Source organism: Pogonomyrmex barbatus, unplaced genomic scaffold, assembly GCF_055798465.1.
Source record: "Pogonomyrmex barbatus isolate J1 unplaced genomic scaffold, ASM5579846v1 scaffold19, whole genome shotgun sequence".
In the NCBI taxonomy this organism is placed as follows: Eukaryota; Metazoa; Arthropoda; class Insecta; order Hymenoptera; family Formicidae; genus Pogonomyrmex; species Pogonomyrmex barbatus.
The window spans coordinates 2780055-2803678 of record NW_028297115.1 but is presented as its reverse complement, the minus strand read 5'-3'; the positions used below and the strand labels follow the sequence as shown (position 1 = coordinate 2803678).

Sequence of the window (23624 nt, the reverse complement as noted above, 5' to 3'; positions counted from 1 at the left end):
GTGTGTGTGTGGTGTGGTGTGTGGTATGTGGTGTGTGTGGTGTGTGGTATGTGGTGTGTGTGTGTGTATGTGTGTGTGTGTGTGTGTGTGTGTGTGTGTGTGTGTGTGTGTGTGTGTGGTGTGGTGTGTGGTATGTGGTGTGTGTGGTGTGTGGTATGTGGTGTGTGTGGTGTGTGGTATGTGGTGTGTGTGTGTGTGTGTGTGTGTGTGTGTGTGTGTGTGTGTGTGTGTGTGTGTGTGTGTGTGTGTGTGTGTGTGTGTGTGTGTGTGTGTGTGTATTTGGCGATTAACCGCAAATCTTTTGATACAATTGATTCAATTGGATGTAGTACAACGCTGATATTGAACTGGTAAAGCTTTCTTTTTTGTGTAATGTAATTTGGCTTTAATAATGGCTTGACCAATTTTACTAATACTATCTTGATATTCTGATTTCCAAGATGGAAATGACATTTGTCTTCTCTCGACATCTTCGCATTTTTTTTCTCGTTTTGACTTGTACTTATGATTGTGTTTCAAGTTTGCATTATATATTGGGTAAGGAAGACGACAATGTGACGGACAGTCGGCCTCTATGGTTATCTTTATTGGCATACGACATTGTTGCTGTTGACTCTTCGTATCGATGACCTTCAATGCCACGTCACGTTGTGTCATACGTACAGCTGCTAAAAAAAATAAAATTTTTTTCAAATGATGAAAACAATATTAATAATAACGCAAAAACACATATTAGCAAATATAATTTATTTCAAATATTTATAATATGTTTCAAATATTTTTACCATACCAGGATCACTATAATCTGCTTGATATGTCGTTTTCATATGATCAGCATTCACACGTGCAATTGTATTTGGAAGTGATTTCTTTAACACTCCAAACAAATCAAAATTATCTTCCTTAAGCTTGAAAAATTAAATATAGAATTTAATTTAAATATTTTTATCATACTTTTTATTTATATGTGTGCATGCGTGCGGTGCGTGCGTGCGTGCGTTCGTGCGTGCGTGGATATTCAATTTTTAATTATCTCTCATGTATACGAAACAAATTTATGAAGAAGTATAACGAAAGATAATAAGCTATGTGTAAATGTAAATGCATATTAGCTACATACATTCGTAAAATGTCGATGTAAACCACTTATTCTAAAATTATAAACATATTTATATGTTCAAGGAAATTTTATAAATTTTTGCTCACACAAGGGGGTAGCTGATCGAATCGCGTTACATCTATCTTCGGAACTCGTTCAATCCTGCGGTAAATCTTTGGCTCCCGGAATCGTTCCAGTCTCGTAGAGTCCATTTGAATCCAACTGGGACATTTCTCGAGCTTCCCATCTTGAAATTCTTTAAGTATCTGTCGCAAATTAATGCAACCGCATTCTTTACTAACAATTGCTTTTCTTGGAGGTTCAGTATAACATATAGATGAGACATAGGGCCAGGTATAATGCTTCCGATAGGTCGAAACGTAGTGATTTTTCTGATTCATGATTTAATTTCTGGACAACGAGAAATCTTGAATTTTACGAAAATGTCTTAAAAGTCTCAAGCCATCATTATTGCCACCATGCTTTTGCAGATCTTTTTGTAACTGTCACCGAACAAATGTCGATATTAAATACATAGAAAGTTTTCCATTATCTCCATTTATCTGTTAATCTGACATCCACATTTTTTAGAGGTAATTTAGTATTTTAAAATTTCATTATAATTTCCATCACATCAATTTCAAAAGTTTATGCGTTATTTGATGTCATAATAAATTTGAATTTTAGGATGTTTACATTTTTCCATGTTTACATTTTTCCATTGCAATTCTGCAATTTTAAATAAAATTTTTATGGTATTATTTAACTCTGATATAAATGTAGGTTCATATTGATATTGATAATTGATTATTGATTTGTCAAGGAAACGCTTTTCAAATTTTTACATTTTTAATTTATGGAAATTTACAATCTTCTGACATTGTAGTCCCTCCTATCACTTCTATTTTCTGTATACAAATCGTTGTAATTATGTATGTACATACATAATTAATATGATTACGAATAATATTAATGTATTATGAATATTCTAATTAATAACGGATTGATCAATTTTATGTATTACGTGTACATTTATTATATTATTTTCAAAATTATTGAATTCATTTTAGTCTAAACTTCAAATTTTAATTTTTTTATGTAATTATTTCATAAAGAAAAATCTCCTATCTCAATCGATCATACATTTATCAAACATCACACATTATATACATAAATATTGACAATTATATTGAACTTAAAAATTGATTAAAGAGATTCATTGATTTGATCTTTATTTATACAAAATATTTTTCATATGTAAATAATGTAAAGCTATACATTTTTATTTCGCATTTATTTTATGATTTTGTTCTATGATTGTTTATAAATGAAATAAAGAAAAAAATGTAAATCAATAAAATAAGCAATACATTGATACCAGCCGAGTACATGTTAACAAACAACAGCAACAAGTAACATAGCCGGTTTCTCGGCAAGCAGGATCTTGGTTGCTAAATTTTTGTATAAAATAAATTCAAATAATCATATCACCAACTATGTGCCACTTAGACATGAGCAAACTCTCAATGTAGTGATTCTATAATAATTCAATAATCAAATATTTTTTATATCGATTCAAATCCTTTTTATTATCCTCCTCCTGGGGAGAAAAATAAGCTTTAAGACATAGATATCTTTTTACTTGAATAAATCTTAATGAAACTCGAACCATCTTTATGAATAAATTAAGTACATTATAAATTAGTGAACCAGTCTACTTCTTCGTAAATTTTCTATGTAATTTACAAATTTCTTTCAAATTCAATGATCTTTTAGCGAATTGAAACAAAATTGTTCTTTCTAAATTGGATTTTTAATTTGTTTGTTCGATAATAAAAGTTGCATGTAGTAATACTTGATTGATGCTAAATCTGAGATTGTATTTTACAAAATTAAAATTAAAAATGACAAGTCTGCGATTTGTAGAATGTATCTAAATTTGAATCGAAAATTCACTATAGGATATTATATTATCAGATATTTATCCCGATCTGGCTCAAAAAACGTTTACTCGCGTTTTAGACAAATTAATAATATAGCACAATGAGAAAAGTGGTAAGATTAAGATCTGTCATATTCGGAAAATATGGTGACTATGTGGCCGATTTAGTTAGTATAAATCAATTCCGCCTCGCCTTCTCTCGTTAACTAGCACATTTTCGGCCCTGAAGAAAGGAAAGCTCGGAAACCGTACTGATGATTACTCTAAAGATATCACTGCGTCCACGCTACCAAGAATAGAATCGTGTGACGTAGTCATCTGAACATCGACGAAACAAGACGCGACGAAGCCATGTCATGCACCGACGGACATTTATCTGCGGTATTTGGTATATGTATAATTGTATAAATTCTATACCCCCCCCCTCTCTCTCTCTCTCTCTCTTCTCCTCCCCCCTCTATCTCTCTCCTCCTCCCCCTTTCTCTCCCTCCCTCCTTCCCTCCCTTCCTCTCTTCTTTCCATCCTCTTTCTCCTGCTCTTTCTCCCACATCCCCCTCCTACATTCTTCTTTCCTTTAATTCTTCCAAATTCTGTCTAATATAATAAAAATTGGCGTAAAGCTGGTTAGATAAAACAAAATGATATACAGGACGTCCCAAAAAGGTCGGAACCCTTGAACATCTCGAAAAATATAAGTTTTACAGAAAAATGTTTCGAATAAAAATTGTAGTGTTTAACAAGATTTATTTAATAATCTTGTTTTGGCTATTGGTGGCGTCGCCAAGATCAGATCACATCGATTTTTTTAATATGGAAACCCATTTTTGATTATACATTTTTGTAACTGACCTCGAGACCTCTTCAAAACTATGATAAAATAATCTTTTTAATAAGTACTTTCTAAAGTATGAGGCTTGAATATTGATATGCAATTAGATATAAAATTTGATGCAATTTGACATGAAATATAAAAGATCTCGTAAAATATTCATTTTTTGGCAACTATATCTTAATACTTTTATGCACAGAATAATGAGATGTGTCGATTGAATGAATAAAGAAAATATGTAGTTGTTTCTCAAATAAGATATTGCAAAGCATTATTGCAAATTTCCATTCTTTTTAGACAGCAATTATGTATTTTCTTTATCACATCAATTGAGTCATCTCATTTACAAAAATCAATGCGATCCTGACCCGGCACCACCAAGGTCAAATTAATAAGATGAAAAATAAATAAACCTTTTTGAACTCTACAACTTTTATTTAAAACACTTTTCTGTACTTATAACTTATATTTTTCGAAATATTCAGAGATCCCGACCTTTTTGGGATGTCTTGTATAACTAATTACACGAAGACAAATTCAACATTCTATTAAACACAGAAAATACACAAATAATTTATTATACAAACTATTACATACTATTTGTTTGAAAGATAAATAAAAATTCGTATTAATCTGTACCGCTAAATAAGCTTAAATAGCTTAAATAAGCTTAAATAGCTTAATATTTCATCGTTGCTTTGGTTCTGAAATACAGAGCTATCTGAATCTATTGTACAAATCTAATTTACATTTGACATGATCCGAAATGATCAATGGATCGCAGATGAAGGAAAAACTTTTTATATTATCTCTCTTAACTTGTAGTTTACAATTAGCAGGGGGATGAACAGAAGTGTCAAGATTTCCATCATTTGTTTTTAGAAATTGTTTCTAATACAACTTTAATAAAAATTTGTGTATGAAGAATTGTTTTATCATATTGCATTATTTTGCAAAAACAAAACGCTTGAGTTCATGGCCACAACATGGACGCAGACGCGTAACGTGGTATCACGCATCACGAGTATTGTGAAATAAAGGAACAATTGACTCAACTAAAAATAGACGACAAAAAAATGAAAAATGAAACAAAAGAGAAATACATGAGAAAATGCGTTGTGATCAAGATTTACATCATGCTTTATTTCATCATCCTTTTTTCCACTTTGGTTCAAAATATTCGTTTATTCGCGCAGAGAGACAAGGAAACTCAGATAGCGTCTTTGAGCCAAAAATGGGCAATATATACGTTTGCATCATAAATTTTGACTGGAAGCAAATTAGTGTTCACGCGATTTAGTGCGAGATAGTAATCGGCTCTGACCAAAAGCCGTTATAGTGATTTATAAGTATACACTCTTGTGTCTCGTCTCTTTCTTCTTTTCAGTATATGGTGTTAATCATAAAATTCTTAGTATTTTTGAAAATTGAAACGAAACGAAGAAAGAAAAGCAAAAAGAATTTTTCTGTCGCAGAAAAGTTTAACGTATATTAGTAGAAACTTGAGCTTTAGCTCAATCCTAACTTTAAAAAATAAATATTTTTTGTATCTTTGTTAATTTTCCATAGTTAATAAATTTTTCTAACTATAGAAATTTAATCGCTCTATAATACGTAATTATTATCGTTTGTTTTAATGATCATTTTTGCGATCTAACTTGCGATTGACTTCTAATATCACAAACTTGTTTAACGTTCGAGAGAGAGAGAGAGAGAGAGAGAGAGAGAGAGAGAGAGAGAGAGAGAGAGAGAGAGAGAAAGAGAGAGAGAGAAATTGCAAAGGCATTTATTTAAAATTTTAATTCAATTTTATATTTGAAGCTGATTTTTACAATGACATTTATTTATTTTATTATTTAAATCTATTTTAAATTTTTATATATATATATATATATATATAAAATTATTCATATTGTTTATCTATTTTTCAGATAAAATATGATGTGAAAATTCAATATAAAACATATGTCTAACAAAAACAAAAATATATACAGCTCAACGTTTTTAACTCGACACCACAATAATGTTTATATACATGATGGTTATACATCGAGCGACACGCGGGGTAAAGATGGATAGGTATTCTATCCCTATTTACACTCGCGTTCGCATTTCCATGGACGATGCAATGTTCAGTTAATAAGGGCAATAGGCTCGCTGTATGTTTTAAGTTTCGTGGTGATACGTGTTTTTGCTGCGAGACGATGTGGCAAAAATAATTTACCGTGGAACGAGGGTGGAGAGAAAGACCTCAGTCGATTCGCGGAATGACGAAAATTCGTATGAATACAAAGTGTAAAATTATCGTAATGTCAGGAGCTGCGATCAAGAGAGCGCTTTTTGTTGCACATTAAACGTCAGCCGAACAGCTTTGTTCGCGATGTCCGTATGTCGCATCGATAAATAAATTCTGAACATCTACTTTCTCATTGTCGCCTTAATATCGCTGCTATGCGAGGCAATTTTTGTGTAAAATAACTGAAAATGTTTCTTTTACTTTTTTCGACAATTACGTTTTGACGAATATACAATAACAAAATGCAAAAAGAGCATGTTTATTATTAATATTTATATTATTAATATTTATATTAAACAAGTGTAAATAAATTTAATGCAAAGTGAAATAGAAAAGATACGTAAAGATAAACATGTCATATAAAACTGCAAATTATTGTCATAAAATGTTTTCGTACCGTATTTTAAGTTATTTCTGTTTAACATGGAAATTCAGCTTGATATTATCAGCTTAAGTTTTTTTATTAAATTAATTAGCAAGTTTGAAAGAGAGACAAAGAGAGAATCATAAAATTAATATATATATATATATATATATATATATATATATATATATATATATATATACGTAGGATAAACAGATAAACCATTAAATTACGTATTGTACCTTTGTGTGTGTGTGTGTGTGTGTGTGTGTGTGTGTGTGTGTGAGATAATGGAAAGAATAAGAAATGAGATATTTCTATTTTTATAAAATCATCACATCAATTTGTTATAAAGCATATTTATTTAATTTAAAATGCTAAGAAAAATCACTAACGGAATAAGAAATTTATAAACTTTTCTTTATTGGCATCTTTCTCATAAAGTAACGTAAATCATGTCTACACGATTATTGTCAGAGATCAATTAATAAGCGATCACGCGGTAAATTATCAACACATCTATCAAAAGAGCTACTCGATTACGCATTATCCAGCACACAATCGCTGTTATGAAAGATTACGATACATAGGTATACATAGGTCGGAGCGCGACTGTGCATCGACTGTAGAAGGGACGGTCGCTCACAAATTGGAAGGACAGTGGTTTTAAAATAAGCACCGGGAGTTCCAACGCGACGCGAGGCTTTGCCAATGCTCATCGGACCAACCGTTCACTCACACACACTCTCTCTCTCTCTCTCTCTCTCTCTCTCTCTCTCTCTCTCTCTCTCTCTTCCCTATCTCTCTCCGACTCACTCACTCGTTCTTTTCTGCAGCGGTGGTAGTTGATCGTGGATCGCGCTCGTGGTAACTACTGTGTCATTCGCCGTCAGCAACAAACAGTAAGAAGAGAGCGCGTAGTTTTATAGTCAAATGTCAAGACTATCGATATCAAAAGAATGAGAAATAGATATTTAAGGAGATTTCTCGGAATATTTAATGACATAGAGGTTGTTTCAAGTCACGTTAGTCAAACAACATGTGCCGCGATTGATTTAAATCAAGTGATAATTTATTTTATCAGCTGAAATCATCTTTGATAATTCTTAAATGATTGTGCCACAGGTGAACCGGAGTTCAAACAAATTTTTTTCAATTTTCATAGTGTCGTAGAGTAATATTCATTCTGGAGAACCCCGAAGCGTTAATGCGATCGTATGTGCCTGAAATTGAAATGAACATTATGTTGATCACGTGACCGTATGGATGGCGAGAAAATGACGGAATGATCGATAGCATCGAACGCTGATTGACGATAAAGAAAGAAACATCCGTCTATGGTCTACGATACATTTATCCGGCAAAATGCCAAATTCGTTGTATCGGGTTATTTCTTCGACACGGCACGCACGAGGATGATTTTTTTCAAAGCAGATTCACGTGTCAGACTAAATTCGAATGTTAGATTATCTTGAACATCTTGAAGTTATAACCACAACTTTTTCTATCGCATCACATTCTGCTCATTAATAAACACTAATTTCTAATCGGTGTTCTATAAATAACCTACATATATATTTTATATCAAACATTATATTTTTGTTAACCTAACATAGTAGACGCGATTTAACGATTGCTGTATTACCAAATGTTAATATCCTTTGGAAAACATAAAGTTGATTTATAATTTAATTAAAAATATAATAAACAATTTTGATATTTTAATAAATTTAATAAATTTAATAAATTTAAAAATATCCCACTAACATTGAGTTCAATTTATCAAAGCTAATTAAACGTTGATTAATTGATTGTTCAGAGATTATGTAACGTTTGTGAAGCACATTCGTTTCTCAACTATTTCACTTTTTTATGAACGAAGATAATATTGCCTAAAAGTAGCAATTCTCCCTTTCCTCCTCTCTCCCATTCTCTCTCTCTCTCTCTCTCTCTCTCTCTCTCTCTCTCTCTCGACGTCAATTAGATTCTGATTAATCTCAGGACATTTCACAGTGGGCATTCATACTTGTATATTATTCTACTCTTCACCTCTTGTTTTACGACTCTCGTTATATGCCAACGTTTCCGTTTTCGTTTCGTTTCTCCGGTTCGATACGAGTGGTAAATGACGGACGACAAGTAGTCGTACGAGTCACACGTGACGCAAGTCATCGTTGCATTATCGCTCCACGCGTATATCGTGATGCTACAAGTGAGAAAACGTGATTGAAGACGCGGTACGCGAACGATGGAATCGATGTTCTTTCTCCATGGAAACAAGTGTGCATTTTCTGACTCAGCCTAGATTGGAGAAAATCAGAGTGATTCATCTGCACAGTGAACGACGAGATACGCGAGATTCGCGAGTGAGATAAACGCTCCAGCGAAGGCAAGTTTCGAAGTCGCTCGCCGAAATGTGAAGCCAATAATAAAAGTGATTCGGGCCGGCGTTTAGTCAGACGTCGTCTAACGCGTCGCGACGACCGTTCTCGCGTTTACTGTTTTTATCGTTGAACTCGTTTACGACGATCGTAGAACGATCACTGCCAATTAGGAAGATATCCGTCGTAAAATTATCCGACTCGCGCAGATGCCAGGTATCAATTACGTGCAACCGGAATCACGATATACCGCATTCAACTGGTACACCAACATCGACGCGGCACTCATGGGAATTCAAAGCACCGCGCAATTTGTTGACAAGTACCACCACGTTATTGGTAAGGAGCGACAATAAATTTATGTTCGGCCGGAAGGAGCACAAAGGAACCGAGAAGTTTCTTCGGGGTAGCTTCTCAAATCGAAAGGTTTTATTTTCTCGTCTCTCATATACATCGAAAGACACGCAATTCTCTTTAACCGTTTCACCGTTGAATTTTTTTGAAAAATGGGACATAAATTGTTTTGTTATTTTTAAAAGCTTAGAGGGACCGTTGAATACAAAAGTGAGAAGAAAATATAAAAATTCAAAATGACGGATTTATGACATAAAATATTATCAAATTATGAAATGAAATTGTTTACAATGAGATTTTTTTGGATTACTAAACACGAAAAAAATAATGTCGAAACATAAAAATTATCGATCTAAAAATAAAATAGCATCAAATTGCAATATAATTGTTCGTTATAGAGGAATGTACATGACGTCAAAAATAAATCCTCAAAATCGTTTTTCTCAAAAATATAACGTGATAGATAAATTTGGACAGCGGATTAGTGCTCAGCAGGCAAAATTACATCGAAAATGACACTCATAATAACAATCACTTATGAAAGAAAAGATCAAATTTTGTTGAATAGTGTATATTAGTGTATATGTATATGTGTATTGTATATTAATAGTGTATATGGAAAAAAAATTATTTTCAAATTGCTATATCTCGAAAACGAAAAATTATAAATGCATCAATTATAAATGCATCAAAATAAATGCATTTTAAAACTAAAACTTGATACTTTCATGTGGCTATTAATAACTGTAGAAAAAAATATTTATAATACTACAATACTACATTACAAAAGTACTACAACATTACAAAAGTTCTCAAAATTGTTGCCTCTTTGATGTCATTTGTCTCAAAATTGTAAAGTGATAGCCAAATTTTGACAACATCGTGTTCAACAAGCAAAAATCATTGGAAATGATTATTGTGATTCATATTTGTATTGTAAAAAAAAGTCAAATTTTATCGGATCGGTGTTAGTTCAAGAACTTTACTTTATTTTTCTACATAAATAATTTTTTAAATCTTATGATTGCATTTATCACAATATTTTTCAATTAAAGTTTAAACAATTTCCTTTAAAACAAATCCTAGTTGAGCTGAATAGTTTAATATTTATCGAAGATATGATTTTTTTTTAAAGATTCTTATACAGGTACTACTAGATCTGAAAGGATTAAATAGATGTTCGACAAAGGTGCTTCTCGTTGAAGCGTACGTTGAATGCTACAGTATAATGCTCCTTATAGTACTAAGGAGCATTTCTGAATTTCCACGCAAGAGTGAAGGAGAATAATGTATCGCTGTTCGTTGCATGAAGAGATTCGAGAAGTTGAAAAGAAACTCCTCGCAAATCCATTCTTTGGCACTTACATACGAGAATCGTAGAATAAAGCCGATCATGTTTTGCGCGCAGGCATATTTTGCATGACATTGATTTTCCTCCATCAACCAGATGCGACTGTAAAGTATTCAATTTATTATACCGTTTAGATAAGTTTGGAGGCACGTGTAACAGCAAGATCTATGACATAATTGTTGAACGATCATGTAAGTTATCAATTTCAGACTTCAGGCATTTTGACTTTATAACGAATAAAATTTACGATTCGGTTTCCGGCTTGACTGTAAAATCTTACTTCGTAAATGTGATTCTCTTTTGCGCTCCTTCTTTATTTAACGAATCTTTACTTAATGTAATGTAAATGTTTATAGCAGAAATGACGTAACTACATACAGCTACATTATCTACTTTCCGAAAAAGTAGATAACAAGATAAAAATAATATTATTTCTTAACGAATTATTGTTAGAGAATATTCGAGATTTAAATTTTGTATTTGTTTCTGTCTCTAAATATTTCACTGTACATAAAATGTTTCTTTAGAATATATATTATAAATATTTGCATGTAAAAGTAATTTTTGTTTTATTTTTGTAAAGAGAGAAAATTACGTCATTTATGCTGTGTGTGTTTTATATACGTTATATATTAATCATTTTTTTAAGTGTCAGCATAAAAATATTGTGTCAAAAATTTTGTCAAAAATTTAATATTTTTCAAATATATTTCTAATATTTCTGTAATATTGATTGTGATTGTAAGTATCCTCAATATTACAGAGTATTCTCAATAGTGTATTACATAGCATAGCAAGTCAGTGGCTGATCGAGTGTTTGGAATCATGTTTAATACATGTGTTCCCCCTTTCTCCTTCTTGTCCTCTTTATCCTGAAATGTATAAATTACGCAAATAACCGCAAAGATGAAAATAAGGAAGAATAAAGTCTCACACTTCTTTCTCGCAATTAAAAATATCAATGACATATTTTGTGAAAGCCGATGCGAATTATCATCTCTTTTTTTCTTCATTTTTTACATCAAGCAAATAAATCAAACTATATAAGTCATGAACTTAATAATATATACATATATACAATATACTGATGAGCTTATTATTAATATTTATATTATATTATAAGCAAGTGGTTGGAACTGCAATTGTTACACACATTTACCGTTCATTCTTTAATAAATCGTTTCTAAAAAGAACAAAAATGTTTTAATTTAATTTTAAACATATAAATGGTAAATAAATTTGAAAAATAAGAAAGTGTTAATATATATTTTATTGTTAAAGCTTTACAACATTTTCCAAGTAAATTGCATCGATCTCGTACTTGATTATGAATCAATACGGGATACATGATTTTTATTTAATAATTTACGATTGCGCTTTTGTACGATTGTTTTACTGCTTATGTAGTAATACAAATCCAAATTTGTGATATAGACCGATTATCAATAAATAAATATATGCACATACATTATTGGCAATGTTATTTGTGAATTGAAATTATTTATCCGCATCATCATTTTGTTGTATGTAAAAAACATACAACAAAAAACATATAAAAAGAACAAGGAAAAATATGATTGTAACTTAATGCTACCTCAAAACGGCCTACAATCTAGATTGTACACACACACACACACACACACACACACACACGCGCGCGCGCGCGCGCGCGCGCGCGCGCTCCATGCCATTTCTGTAACGAAACGTGATCGGCAATCAGTGGACGGACAGGACGGACAGTGATCGGGAGTAAAGCTACGTATATATTTAAAAATCGTTTTACTCTCGCGTCAGGGATTTCCCCGGTCCGTCTTGGATACGTCAGACAGACAGACAGACAGACAGACACGTTCGATAATCCATCGGCCGCTGCGAAACCATTTATACGGCCAATTGACGAGTTTCCTATTTCTAATTTCGCTCAAGTGCGAAAATCTGTCGATCATTGTTGCCGGAAAATAAATGTATAAATTATGATGCAAAGCAAAGTTTAGAATTAAACTGTTATAACATTTTAAAATCCTTTGAATTTCTTTGGAATATTTACAAATATAACAAACCTTAAAAGAATTATAAGTAATTATATTATTAATATTATTACTCCTATCATTGATATAATTACTACTAAAATGTTTTATTTAAAATTTTATATAACTAATTTACCAGCGTAATCAAAATATAAAAAGATTTGTGAATTATATTTGTCTTCTCTCTTCTCTTTTAATATTTTAATGAATAAATAAATAAATTGTTAAAATTCATAATAGATATTCTGTAAAACATATATTTTTTTTTAATATCTACATTATATCATATTTTGATGATTCTCGACAATTTTATTCTTAAATGATTTATTAAATTTTTTTGATAAAGTGTTTCCATCAATAGCTTGAACGGCTATTTAACGGTTAATTAAAGAATTTTTCGTCAAACTTTCAACAAAATAGTTTATAGAGCGAATATAGTTAATTAAACAATTTTATATCGAGACAATGGTTTCTTTATCTGATGAAACGTTTTATCTGACTTTATCGAAGACAAATTCTGCTGAAAATATCGAAATGAACGAAAAATATATTTTGTCCTAAAAATAATTTATTTTGAATTAATAGACAATATGTCAAAATTACTAATGCATGTTAATGTGATACCATCATGTTTGAATTAATATATTTTACATTAAATACATTAAATAAATTTTATTTTCAGTGCATTTACTAGGACCACTCTTGTGGATTTTTGCCAGCTATCGCGACTCATATGACTATGTTGGCGCGTTTTGTGTGAATCGTAAGCATGCTAAGCATGTAAAATCGACGAAATTCACATGGTTCTAGAAAACTCGTATTGTGTTATATTTCATATTAACTCCTATGTATTATAATGTGAGAAAAATTTATATCGTTATCCATCGTTGTCCATTTATATTATGCATAATATCATCTATTATATTATATTATCAGAAATTCTATTTATTGTATTTTAATTACTTTTTCCAGATTATCAATTTTTATTTAACTTCAAATTATTAATGTTGTTTAAAATGACAATTTATAATAATAAATTTATTATAATAAATATAATCGTTATCAAATATTATCACTATGATGATAATTGTCGATTTAACTTGACTTGAAGTATTATTGCTGATATGGATGAAACGGATGGACGATTTGAAAATGAAAATGAAAATGGATGGATACTACGCGTATACACCGCATGTGTGATGCTTGGCAATAGCTCTCGTTTTCTCGCTCGCAAGATCGTCGAGCTCCGCCGTCTGGCAAAGGTTCCACCATATAATCCATAAATAAGCCTTATCCGAGCCGGCCGCATGTATCCACAATGCACGTAGATGGTTACATGGTAGCTATTGCATTCAAATCGAATCGACGTATATGGCCAGATAATGTATAGTTTTCGACCAAGGATAAAAAATCTCCTCCCTTCTCAACAAGGAGAATCCCTTATTAAAATCTTGAATAGAAATGAATAGAAAAACAACATTTGATTGATTGTATAAGAATTTTTGCATATACAAATAGTTATTATTTCATTACACGTATTTATTAATGACAAAAGGTACTAAAATTATAAAAGGTACTAAAAAACAGTTACTAAAATGATAAATAATATTTTAAACTGTAATCTATTTTAAACTATAATTGATTGTTGCACGACGTGTTTATATATTCATTATTTTTCGAATATTGAAGGAGATTATATAATATAATAATATAATATAATATAATATATGTAATAAATAAAATTAAAGTGTCATTATTAAATTTAATGCAATAGAAGCAAAAGTCGTGCCCTATGATGATCTTTCTGTTTGGAATATTCGTCATCAATTGCTAGAAACAATTGCTAAAATTTACATATATCATTAATGGATGTTTTTAATTGAAAAATTTCAAATATATTAAATAACAGTATTCGATGTAACAAAAAAAAGTATTCGTGATTCACATTTGTCGTCTACGGCACATTCGGCTACAAGTAAAATTAAACTATGTATCATCTTAGTTCTTTGATTCATCACCAACCGAAAATTCTACGGAGAGACTGGAAGTACGATGAGTCTGATTATTTAAGTAGCCTATACTTATTTGTAGAAATTCAAAAATATCGAGAAATTCAAAAATATAGAGAAAAAAAAGAATAATTACAAAATCCAATTATTTAAATTTGCTTATTTATATGTACATGATATGAAAAGATTCATTACATTAATATTTATTCTTTTTTCTTTTTGATGACAGAATAAAGTTCTAAAGATAACTCTATAGTCTAAAGATAATACATGAATAAATTTATTTATTTTAATACAACGAATATTTAAAAGTTGTTGCGACATTAGTTCAAATGCAGAGCTTTATAATGGATATGTGTGCGTGCGTGCGGGCGCGCGCGCGCGCGCGCGCGCGCGTGTGCGTGTGTGTGTGTGTGTGTGTTTGTAGTGTTAATATATCTATAAAGTCTTATTGTTATAAACATATTTTATCAATATATTTATAATATTTTATAATATTTTTTCATTATTCATTTCAGTAGTAATCACTTTGGATTTTAATTCTAATACAGTTAATATTATTAATATAACATATTTAAAAAAATAAATATTTTAACTTTAGGAAATATAATATTGAAAACTAATTTTTCTTATAAAACTGCATGTATTAAAAAATAAAATATTAGGAATTGTCTTAATTCTTTGTTATCGATCGAAATATTAAACTACTTGAACATTTTCCATTTAAAAGTAAAACTTCTTCTTTTATGAATTCATGAATTCTTTTATGAATTAATATAATATTAATCTTCTGTCTACAATCTGTAGGTCTTTTTTGTCATAAACAAAATTGTACTCTTAAATTTCTTTGAAATAAAAACAAATTTCTATTAAATAAAGGTTTTGACATTTGAGTTAAAAACTATTTGGCATGTAATATAGAAATGTCGAAAAATAGTTCTGAATTTTTCCAGATTTTTTGAAAGCTTAGAAACAGTAAAAAAAATTGGACTGAATAAAAAACTCAGATTGAGGAAGAAATAAAGATGTGATTGCAAACGCGGAAGATTAATATCATGTATAGTATTATTTTATTTTATTTTGTTACGTGTAGTACTCTGCGCGCATTCAAGTTTTTATAATCATTATCATGTAATAATTACATAAATCTGCATGATTTTGCGATCTAGAAAATAAGAATAATTTCTTGTAATTTTTGTGTACTAAATCTGAATCTACAAGTAAAAATGTTCTATTAAGTCAAGTTTATGAGAAAAATGGAGTTGAGATTCGCCGCAAGCAATAATGTTTTAAGCCATTTTTAAAACTTTATTACTAATAAAGCCGATGTTCTAATAAAGTTTGAAAAGGGCTCAAATTAATACTGAAACATTGCCATAAACCTGTTTTAATATGAAAGTATTAAATCATTTATTATAGACACTATCGCCCCTTAGGCATGTTTTATTTTTAGAAGTTGATGTACGCTCAAAGGAAAAATTACTTATAATTATTAGAATGATTGCCCTATTATCAGCCCGCTTGACTTGAGAATAAAAAATTTCAATAATGGTTTATACATAGGACTAAAGGTGCTCTATTAATAAAATTTTTTTCATTTATTTAAATAGTTTTTGAAAAATAACAATTTTCCAAAAAACTAACTTCATAATTCTATTGCGCGCACGCACGCACGCACGCACGAACGCACGCACGCACACACGCACTTGCACACGCGCCACACGCGCCACACGCGACACACGCGCCACACGCGCCACACGCGCCACACGCGCCACACGCACGCGCTCGCGCATCCTCCCTCCTCCCCCCGACACACCACACACAATATATTTATAAAATATTTATAAAAATTGAAATTTTTATTATTTGCAATAGTTTTATAATGAAACTGCATGGGGCAAATGTTTTACTTGATACTGTGCGACTACCTTACCTAACACTAAAAACAAAGCGCGCTGCAGATTTGATAATGCTGACAATAAAGGATTCGATTTTCATATTAAATGCATAATAATATTTGAATATTAATTAGAGCTTTTTTCGAAATCTTTTGCATATCGGCTTTGTTAGCTACAAATTTTCATAAACGTTTGTTTATACGCGTTTCAACATATTTTTCTCATAAATTCAATATGGTGGAATATTTTTTGGATTCGGTTTACAATAAACTAAAGAAAACTATTACTCTTCTCTATCAAATAACAAAGAAAAAAAGTAGAAAAAATAAAAAAATAAAAAAAATAAAATTTTGCAAACCTGTGTTATTGATCAAATTAATAGCGATTTATCGATATTAGCAATTAATATATAATTTATATTATATATTAATGTATATTATATGTTAAAAAGTTAGATCACTGCGAATTTTGAACATTTTTTCTGATTTGCCATCCGATGGACAATAGAATTATTGGGATGTAATCGGAAATGGTTCTCCATATAGTGGTGACATCTGGCGTTTTAGCTTCGGAAAAGTATAAAGCTGATTTGAAATGGGAAACTTACCCGCGTAGGACAACAGACGCGTGCGGCAACCTTGCGATATTTTTGCACCGATCTAAAAATAATTCGCGCATTTTATAATATGACGAGTTCTAACCTAGTCTTGCTGATCGACGAATCTATATATCTATATCGAATAATATGTATATCAAAGAAGAACATATGGAAAATGACAGGCTCAGCCTGTCGATCGCCTTGGAAACTACTAACTATTTATTTATTTATTTTTTAATCATATTTTAATGTAATAATTCTCCATTTTCATTTTAGTCAACAAAAATTTTAATGTTGCTTCACTTTATCCAGAAATTTTGAAAATATTCCGTAGTAATTTTTGTTGTTATTTTCACGTGACAAATGTTTTATCGGTTTTAATATTATTGTTTGATTGTTATTAGTCGGTTATCTTTTATTTAATGGGAATAAATTGTGTGATAAATCCCAGTAGCAAACTACGAAACAAGCGATATGTCGGCTTTTACTCGATAACATATGCGACGCGACATCAAGTGGTGGCGATCATGTGAGCACCTACTAGCAGAACAAAATTATCGCAAAGAGAGGCCAATCTGGTATTTCTGGCGCGATTGTCCGGCGAAAAATAGATTCGTATGGCGATACGGATTAAAAGACATCACTAGGACGATTATTCTGGTATTATTATACTACCGATGTCTCTCTCTCTCTCTCCCTCCCTTTCTCCCTCCCTCCCCCCTCTCTCCCCCCTCTCTCTCTCTCTCTCCCCTCTCATCCTCTCTCCCCTCATCCTCTCTCCCTCACCTCCTCTCTCTTTTTCTCTTTCTCTCTTCCTCTTTTCTTCTCTCTTTTTAAAAAATTACAAATATCATTATATATAATAATAATAAGTATGTGTATTCCAAATTAATAATTATTATGTTAAAAATAAACATGAATAACTTTATTATCTTCTTCCTTCATTTGTCTCAGTTATATTATATTCATAATTATTTTTCATTATCTGTAACTTGTTAAAGTTGGAAAGCGGGAACACAAATAAAGATAAATGAAATAACGCTTCTACCATGTTTTCCATATAATAGCATAATTCTCATTACATTTCATCTAATATAATAAAATTTCGCAATTTTTTTCCCAAATCTTATTTAAATCATCTAAAAATTGAATGCTTTCTTAAATAATTAAATTTTATCAGTTATTTTTACATATTTTAGAATTAAATAATTTATTGATTATATCTAAAAGAAATAATATACTAGCTTGTATTACGTGATTTTTTTTATTGATAATTGATATAACAACATTTGTATATACATACATACATACACATATGTGTGTGTGTGTGTGTGTGTGTGTGTGTGTGTGTGTGTGTGTGTGTAAATTACAGTACTTATAAATTATCAATTAATCGAAAATATTACTTTTTTCTAAATATCATGTAGCCATATACATAATTAACACTCATATTATACATAATCAAAATGCATGATAATATATATAAGAGTGCATATAAGTGGTTTGTGAATTGTGCAGCAATTAGTGATCAAACTTTGTGTGCGTATCGCATTGTATATTTATTCTAATCTTGCTTACTTTTTACTCTCAGCTACTATAAATATATTATTTATAAATATTATTGTTCTAAGGTTCGCATATACACACTTTATTAGTACTTTGACGTTAGATATATAGACCATTACGTCAAACTTTTTAACTGGCAGGCGTCATAATATGATAATTGCTTTTATGATAATTGCTTAATTGTTTAAAAATACGGAAGTCACAAAATTAGAACAAAGTAAGATTGATCATTTCACGACAAATCGTTTATTTCAATCATATATGATCTCTCTCTTTCTCTCTCTCTCTCTCTCTCTCTCTCTCTTTCTCTCTCTCTCTCTCTCTCTCTTTCTTTCTCTTTCTCTTGTTTGTTAAAAATTCACGCGTGTCACCTAATTAAGTCAACAAATGTTTTTACAGCTAGTTTTTCACAGTAAACAAGTTTTGAAAAAGTCAATTATGATTATGTTTATCACTGATAAAAATGATTATTATAATCTTGAATGAAATATGTGTGCATTATACATAATTGTAATAAAGCATGTTCTATTAAAGATAGATGTGAGAGATGTGACATGTTACATGATTGAATATATTCGATAATATTGAAATATTATCGAATGTTCAGTCGATGCCGTTGTCTGTTTCAAGGAATCATTTAATGTCGCCGTCATTCATTTATGATTGATGTTCGTACAACGCATATGTATATACTTATTCACGCACAATTCATCATCAGCGATTATACATAGATTGTGATTGGCCAAAGTGATGATATTTAGTTCCATTTATCGTGAGAATTTATTCTAATGATATTAACGCATATCATATCGACTATTATTTGAAGATCAAAGTTCTCGGAAAATTCGCACAACAGAAACAAGTTTTATATTTTATTCATAATTTTTTGAAACGTATTTGCTAGATTTTTATCGTGATGTTATAATTATTTTTACTTAAATCAAAATAGATATACTATACTATATTACTTATAAGTATAAACATATTGATATGATAATGTATACTTTTTAGAAACTTGAGCAAAAAATTCGAAATTTTTAGATTTTCTATAAAGTATATAATACTTATTTATATAATTGTTAAAGTGGACATTTTCATTAATTATTTTAATTGTTTATTAAAAAATCAAAATTACAAGTTATTTATATATTACGCAATTTACTTAATATCAATGAATAAATGAATAAATCAATAAATAAATGTATCCACAAAGGTCCACAGCAGACCATTATCAATTCCTCGAGATAATTAAGGTTTCGATTTCCGCGATAATGCAGCTATAAACCTGCAACATAGTACTTCATATAATGTTCTCGTGTGCAATTCTCCGAAATTGAGTTTCAGATATCCAAATGTAATCCACCAAGTCGATCACTAAATCTCAAGGAGATCTTTGCTTTTGGAATCTAAAAGACGACTCTTATATTCTCAAAGATATAAAAAAATGTCAAAGCAATTTAAAATAAAAAAAGGCTTCACATTCTTCTATCATGTCAATCCTATTTTTAAGATTTTTATGTTTTTAATTATACTGACATTAGAAATAAGATCTTCTTCTAAAATGATTGATATTTTTTTCCCGATATTATTTAATTATACTAATACTTAAAAAGAACTTTCTTATGGTTTTGTGATATACAAAAATATTATATTGGGTCCTTCAAAAGTATGAAAATGATCAAATAACCCATCAGGAATGCATTTTTTTAGAAAAAAAGTTACAGAGTAAGTTGTAGGATTTCAAAAGGTCTATTTACTGATCTTATTAGTTTAACCTTGAATGGTATTACCAAGATCATATAGAAATCAACTTTGTTTTTTTAAATAAGAAGCCTTATTTTTTATTACATATTCTAAAACGGTATAATAATAAAATAGATTTTTAGTAAGTACTTTTTGAGTTATCAGGCTTGAATTTAATATGCAATTTGATATAAAGTATAAAATATCTCGTAACTATTTATTTTTTGACAATTATATCTTAATATTTTTATGCACAGAATAGTGAGATGATTCGATTGGATGAATAAAGAAAATACACAGTTGCTTCTCAAAAAAGATATGTTGTCGCATATTGCACATCTCCATTTTTTTTTAAATAGCAGCCATTTTCCATACTTTTGAAGTATGGAAATTCTGTATAAAACACGTTATATGCATATATGGAAAAAGAAAAAAAATGTTGATCGACTAAAAAACATATCACATTAATAATTACATTGCAAATATATATACGTATATATATATATATATATATATATATATATATATATTTATAATGTCATTAATATAATATGTCTTTAAAATGAATATTTGAATATATATATTTTTATATATTATACATCATATTTCTAAAGTATTATTTATATATCTCAAATTTCAAAACCAAAAAATTATAAATTTACCTAATCTAAAAGAATTATAATTTAAAAGTGAAAACTTCTGAGCAGATATTTCTGAAATGAGGTAAAAGCGAATAAAATTACAAAAAAAGGTGCGAATCGGCGATAAATCAGCGAGAGTGAAAACACAGTGGAGTGACGATACATGACACTCTATTTTTAGAATTTGCGTTCACATCATTTGGAAACGCCGAAGAGTCTGCCAGACGGATCTTATCTAAATTCAAATATGTTGAAACTTCTTATCATGTACTTGCAATATAATAGAATTATGCGCGAATATACATAGTAAAGAAACATGGAAATTACTAGCTTTCTAATAAAATGTTATTATCTTATAAAAAGAATAAGAAAATTTTGATTATATTTACTTTGATAATGTACATATTGTAATGTTACTTATAGAGATAATAAATACACTATTAGACATATTTTTCATTTTTTAAACACAAAAAAGTAGTAAAATACTTAAAAGAATATTTACTTAATGAATATATAATTTTAATGAATATATAATGAATATATAAATCTTGTATTATAACTATAATGTAAAATAATGGATAAATAAAGTGAGTGAGTGAGTGAGTGAGTGAGTGAGTGAGTGAGTGAGTGAGTGAGTGAGTGAGTGAGTGAGTGAGTGAGTGAGTGAGTGAGTGAGTGAGTGAGTGAGTGAGTGAGTGAGTGAGTGAGTGAGTGAGTGAGTGAGTGAGTGAGTGAGTGAGCGAGCGAGCGAGCGAGCGCGCGCGTGGTGTGCGTGCGTGCGTGTGTGCGTGTGTGTGCGCGTGCGTGCGTGCGTGTGTGCGTGTGTGTGTGCGTGCGTGCGTGCGTGCGTGCGTGCGTGCGTGCGTGCGTGCGTGCGTGCGTGCGTGCGTGCGTGCGTGCGTGCGTGCGTGCGTGCGTGCGTGTGTGTGTGTGTGTGTGTGTGTGTGTGTGTGTGTGTGTGTGTGTGTGTGTGTGTGTGTGTGTGTGTGTGTGTGTGTGTGTGGTTGAGAGCATAAGTAAAATTTTGAATTTTTTATTTTGTATATTTTTACATACAATTGATAAAACTCCCCTTTAGGGGAGTCAGCTCTGATGACTTTGATCTTGACATATGTTGTTAGGATCATGATCCTGAATGACCTACAAAAAGTTTTAGCCATCGCTCGTTCTTTGTTAAAAAATTATTAAAAAAAGAAGTTTGAAAAATATAATAATTTATATTAGTGCTGAAGGCATAACTTGCTAATATATATTTAGATACAGTACATGCATGAATGAAGATATTTCCACTGAAAAGTATATTCCATCGAGGAAAAATATTCCATCGAGAGAATAAGACCATCATCTCTCTGGAATACCGATCGTGGGGATTCGAGAGAATACATGTATATATGTATATTGTAATATACGTATATATATATATATATATATATATATATATATATATATGTATCATTGTATTGTTGACGTGTTATTCTAAACACGTTATTTGTGATAAATATCATCACATGCCTCGGTAGTCGAAGGGATAAGATGCCCGGCAGAAGATCTAGGTTCGATTCCTGGCTGAGGTGGTATTTTTTCCCAAAATAATTACGAGTTTTTCACGACTGGTTCGTGGTCGGGCCCCGCCGTGATACACACCCTCTCTTCTTATCTTCTTTGGAATGCGTGGAATCAGCATTTCCGCTCTAATGAAGGAGCTTCATTATCAAAAGATCTAACCGGGGCAGAACATACTGATTCCACGTATACACTTTTCAGTGCAAAAACGAAGTTTCACATGGATTTACCATTTTCAACACGAAAGATGGGAGAAAAGTTGGATTATGTTAGATCTTTTGGTAGTGGAGGGAGCAGAACATACTGATTCCACGCATACACTTTTCACCATGTAGGCAATGTACATGTACAGGAGATTTCATCCGATATCGAATAGTAAATATATACTGCTATATGTATATGTTTACATTTGTCGCATACCGAAGATTACGCTTCTGTTTTCTAAGATTAAATACATTCAGGATTTTCACCTAATGTTACTAGTGTCAGTATATCATAATTGTGTGTCAGACAATCGGATCATTTCAAGATTTCTTAAACGTTCAACATGTGGTTGAACGAATTTCTTAATATAACATACAATTTCAAGTATTTATGGAATTTTTATGGAGTAATAAGAAAGTTGTTCGCAATGAAATAAAATGTCCAAGGTGTCAAAATTTATTAGTTCTAATGAATAGTTCCGAAAATCATTTATTTCATTGCACAAAAAATTATTATAAAATTATTAGAGGTCAAAAACGACGAAGAGTTGTATGCAATTTCAAAATTAGTGCGTTTCATGGTATCTGTTTCGAATAAATACACACACACACACACACACACACACACACACACACACACACACACACACACACACATATATATATATATATATATGCAAAGTGTATCGCTTTATTGCCTACTTTCTAATGTTGCAGCCACGGTACAAATTCTTCATGGTACAAAACAGAATTAGAATTA

The 23624-nt window shown here is 30.7% G+C and overlaps 1 protein-coding gene across 1 annotated transcript; it reads right to left on the bottom strand.

Annotated features, from left to right (window-relative positions):
• Positions 1–159: 159 nt before the first annotated feature.
• Positions 160–2328, bottom strand: LOC105429622 (uncharacterized). Its single transcript, XM_011642730.3, has 3 exons — positions 1207–2328; positions 791–908; positions 160–668 (listed from the first exon to the last, which is right to left on the bottom strand). The coding sequence occupies exons 1-3, from the start codon at positions 1498–1500 to the stop codon at positions 316–318; spliced, it is 765 nt and encodes a 254-aa protein (XP_011641032.3). The 5' UTR covers positions 1501–2328; the 3' UTR covers positions 160–315.
• Between the last annotated feature and the right edge of the window lie 21296 nt (positions 2329–23624).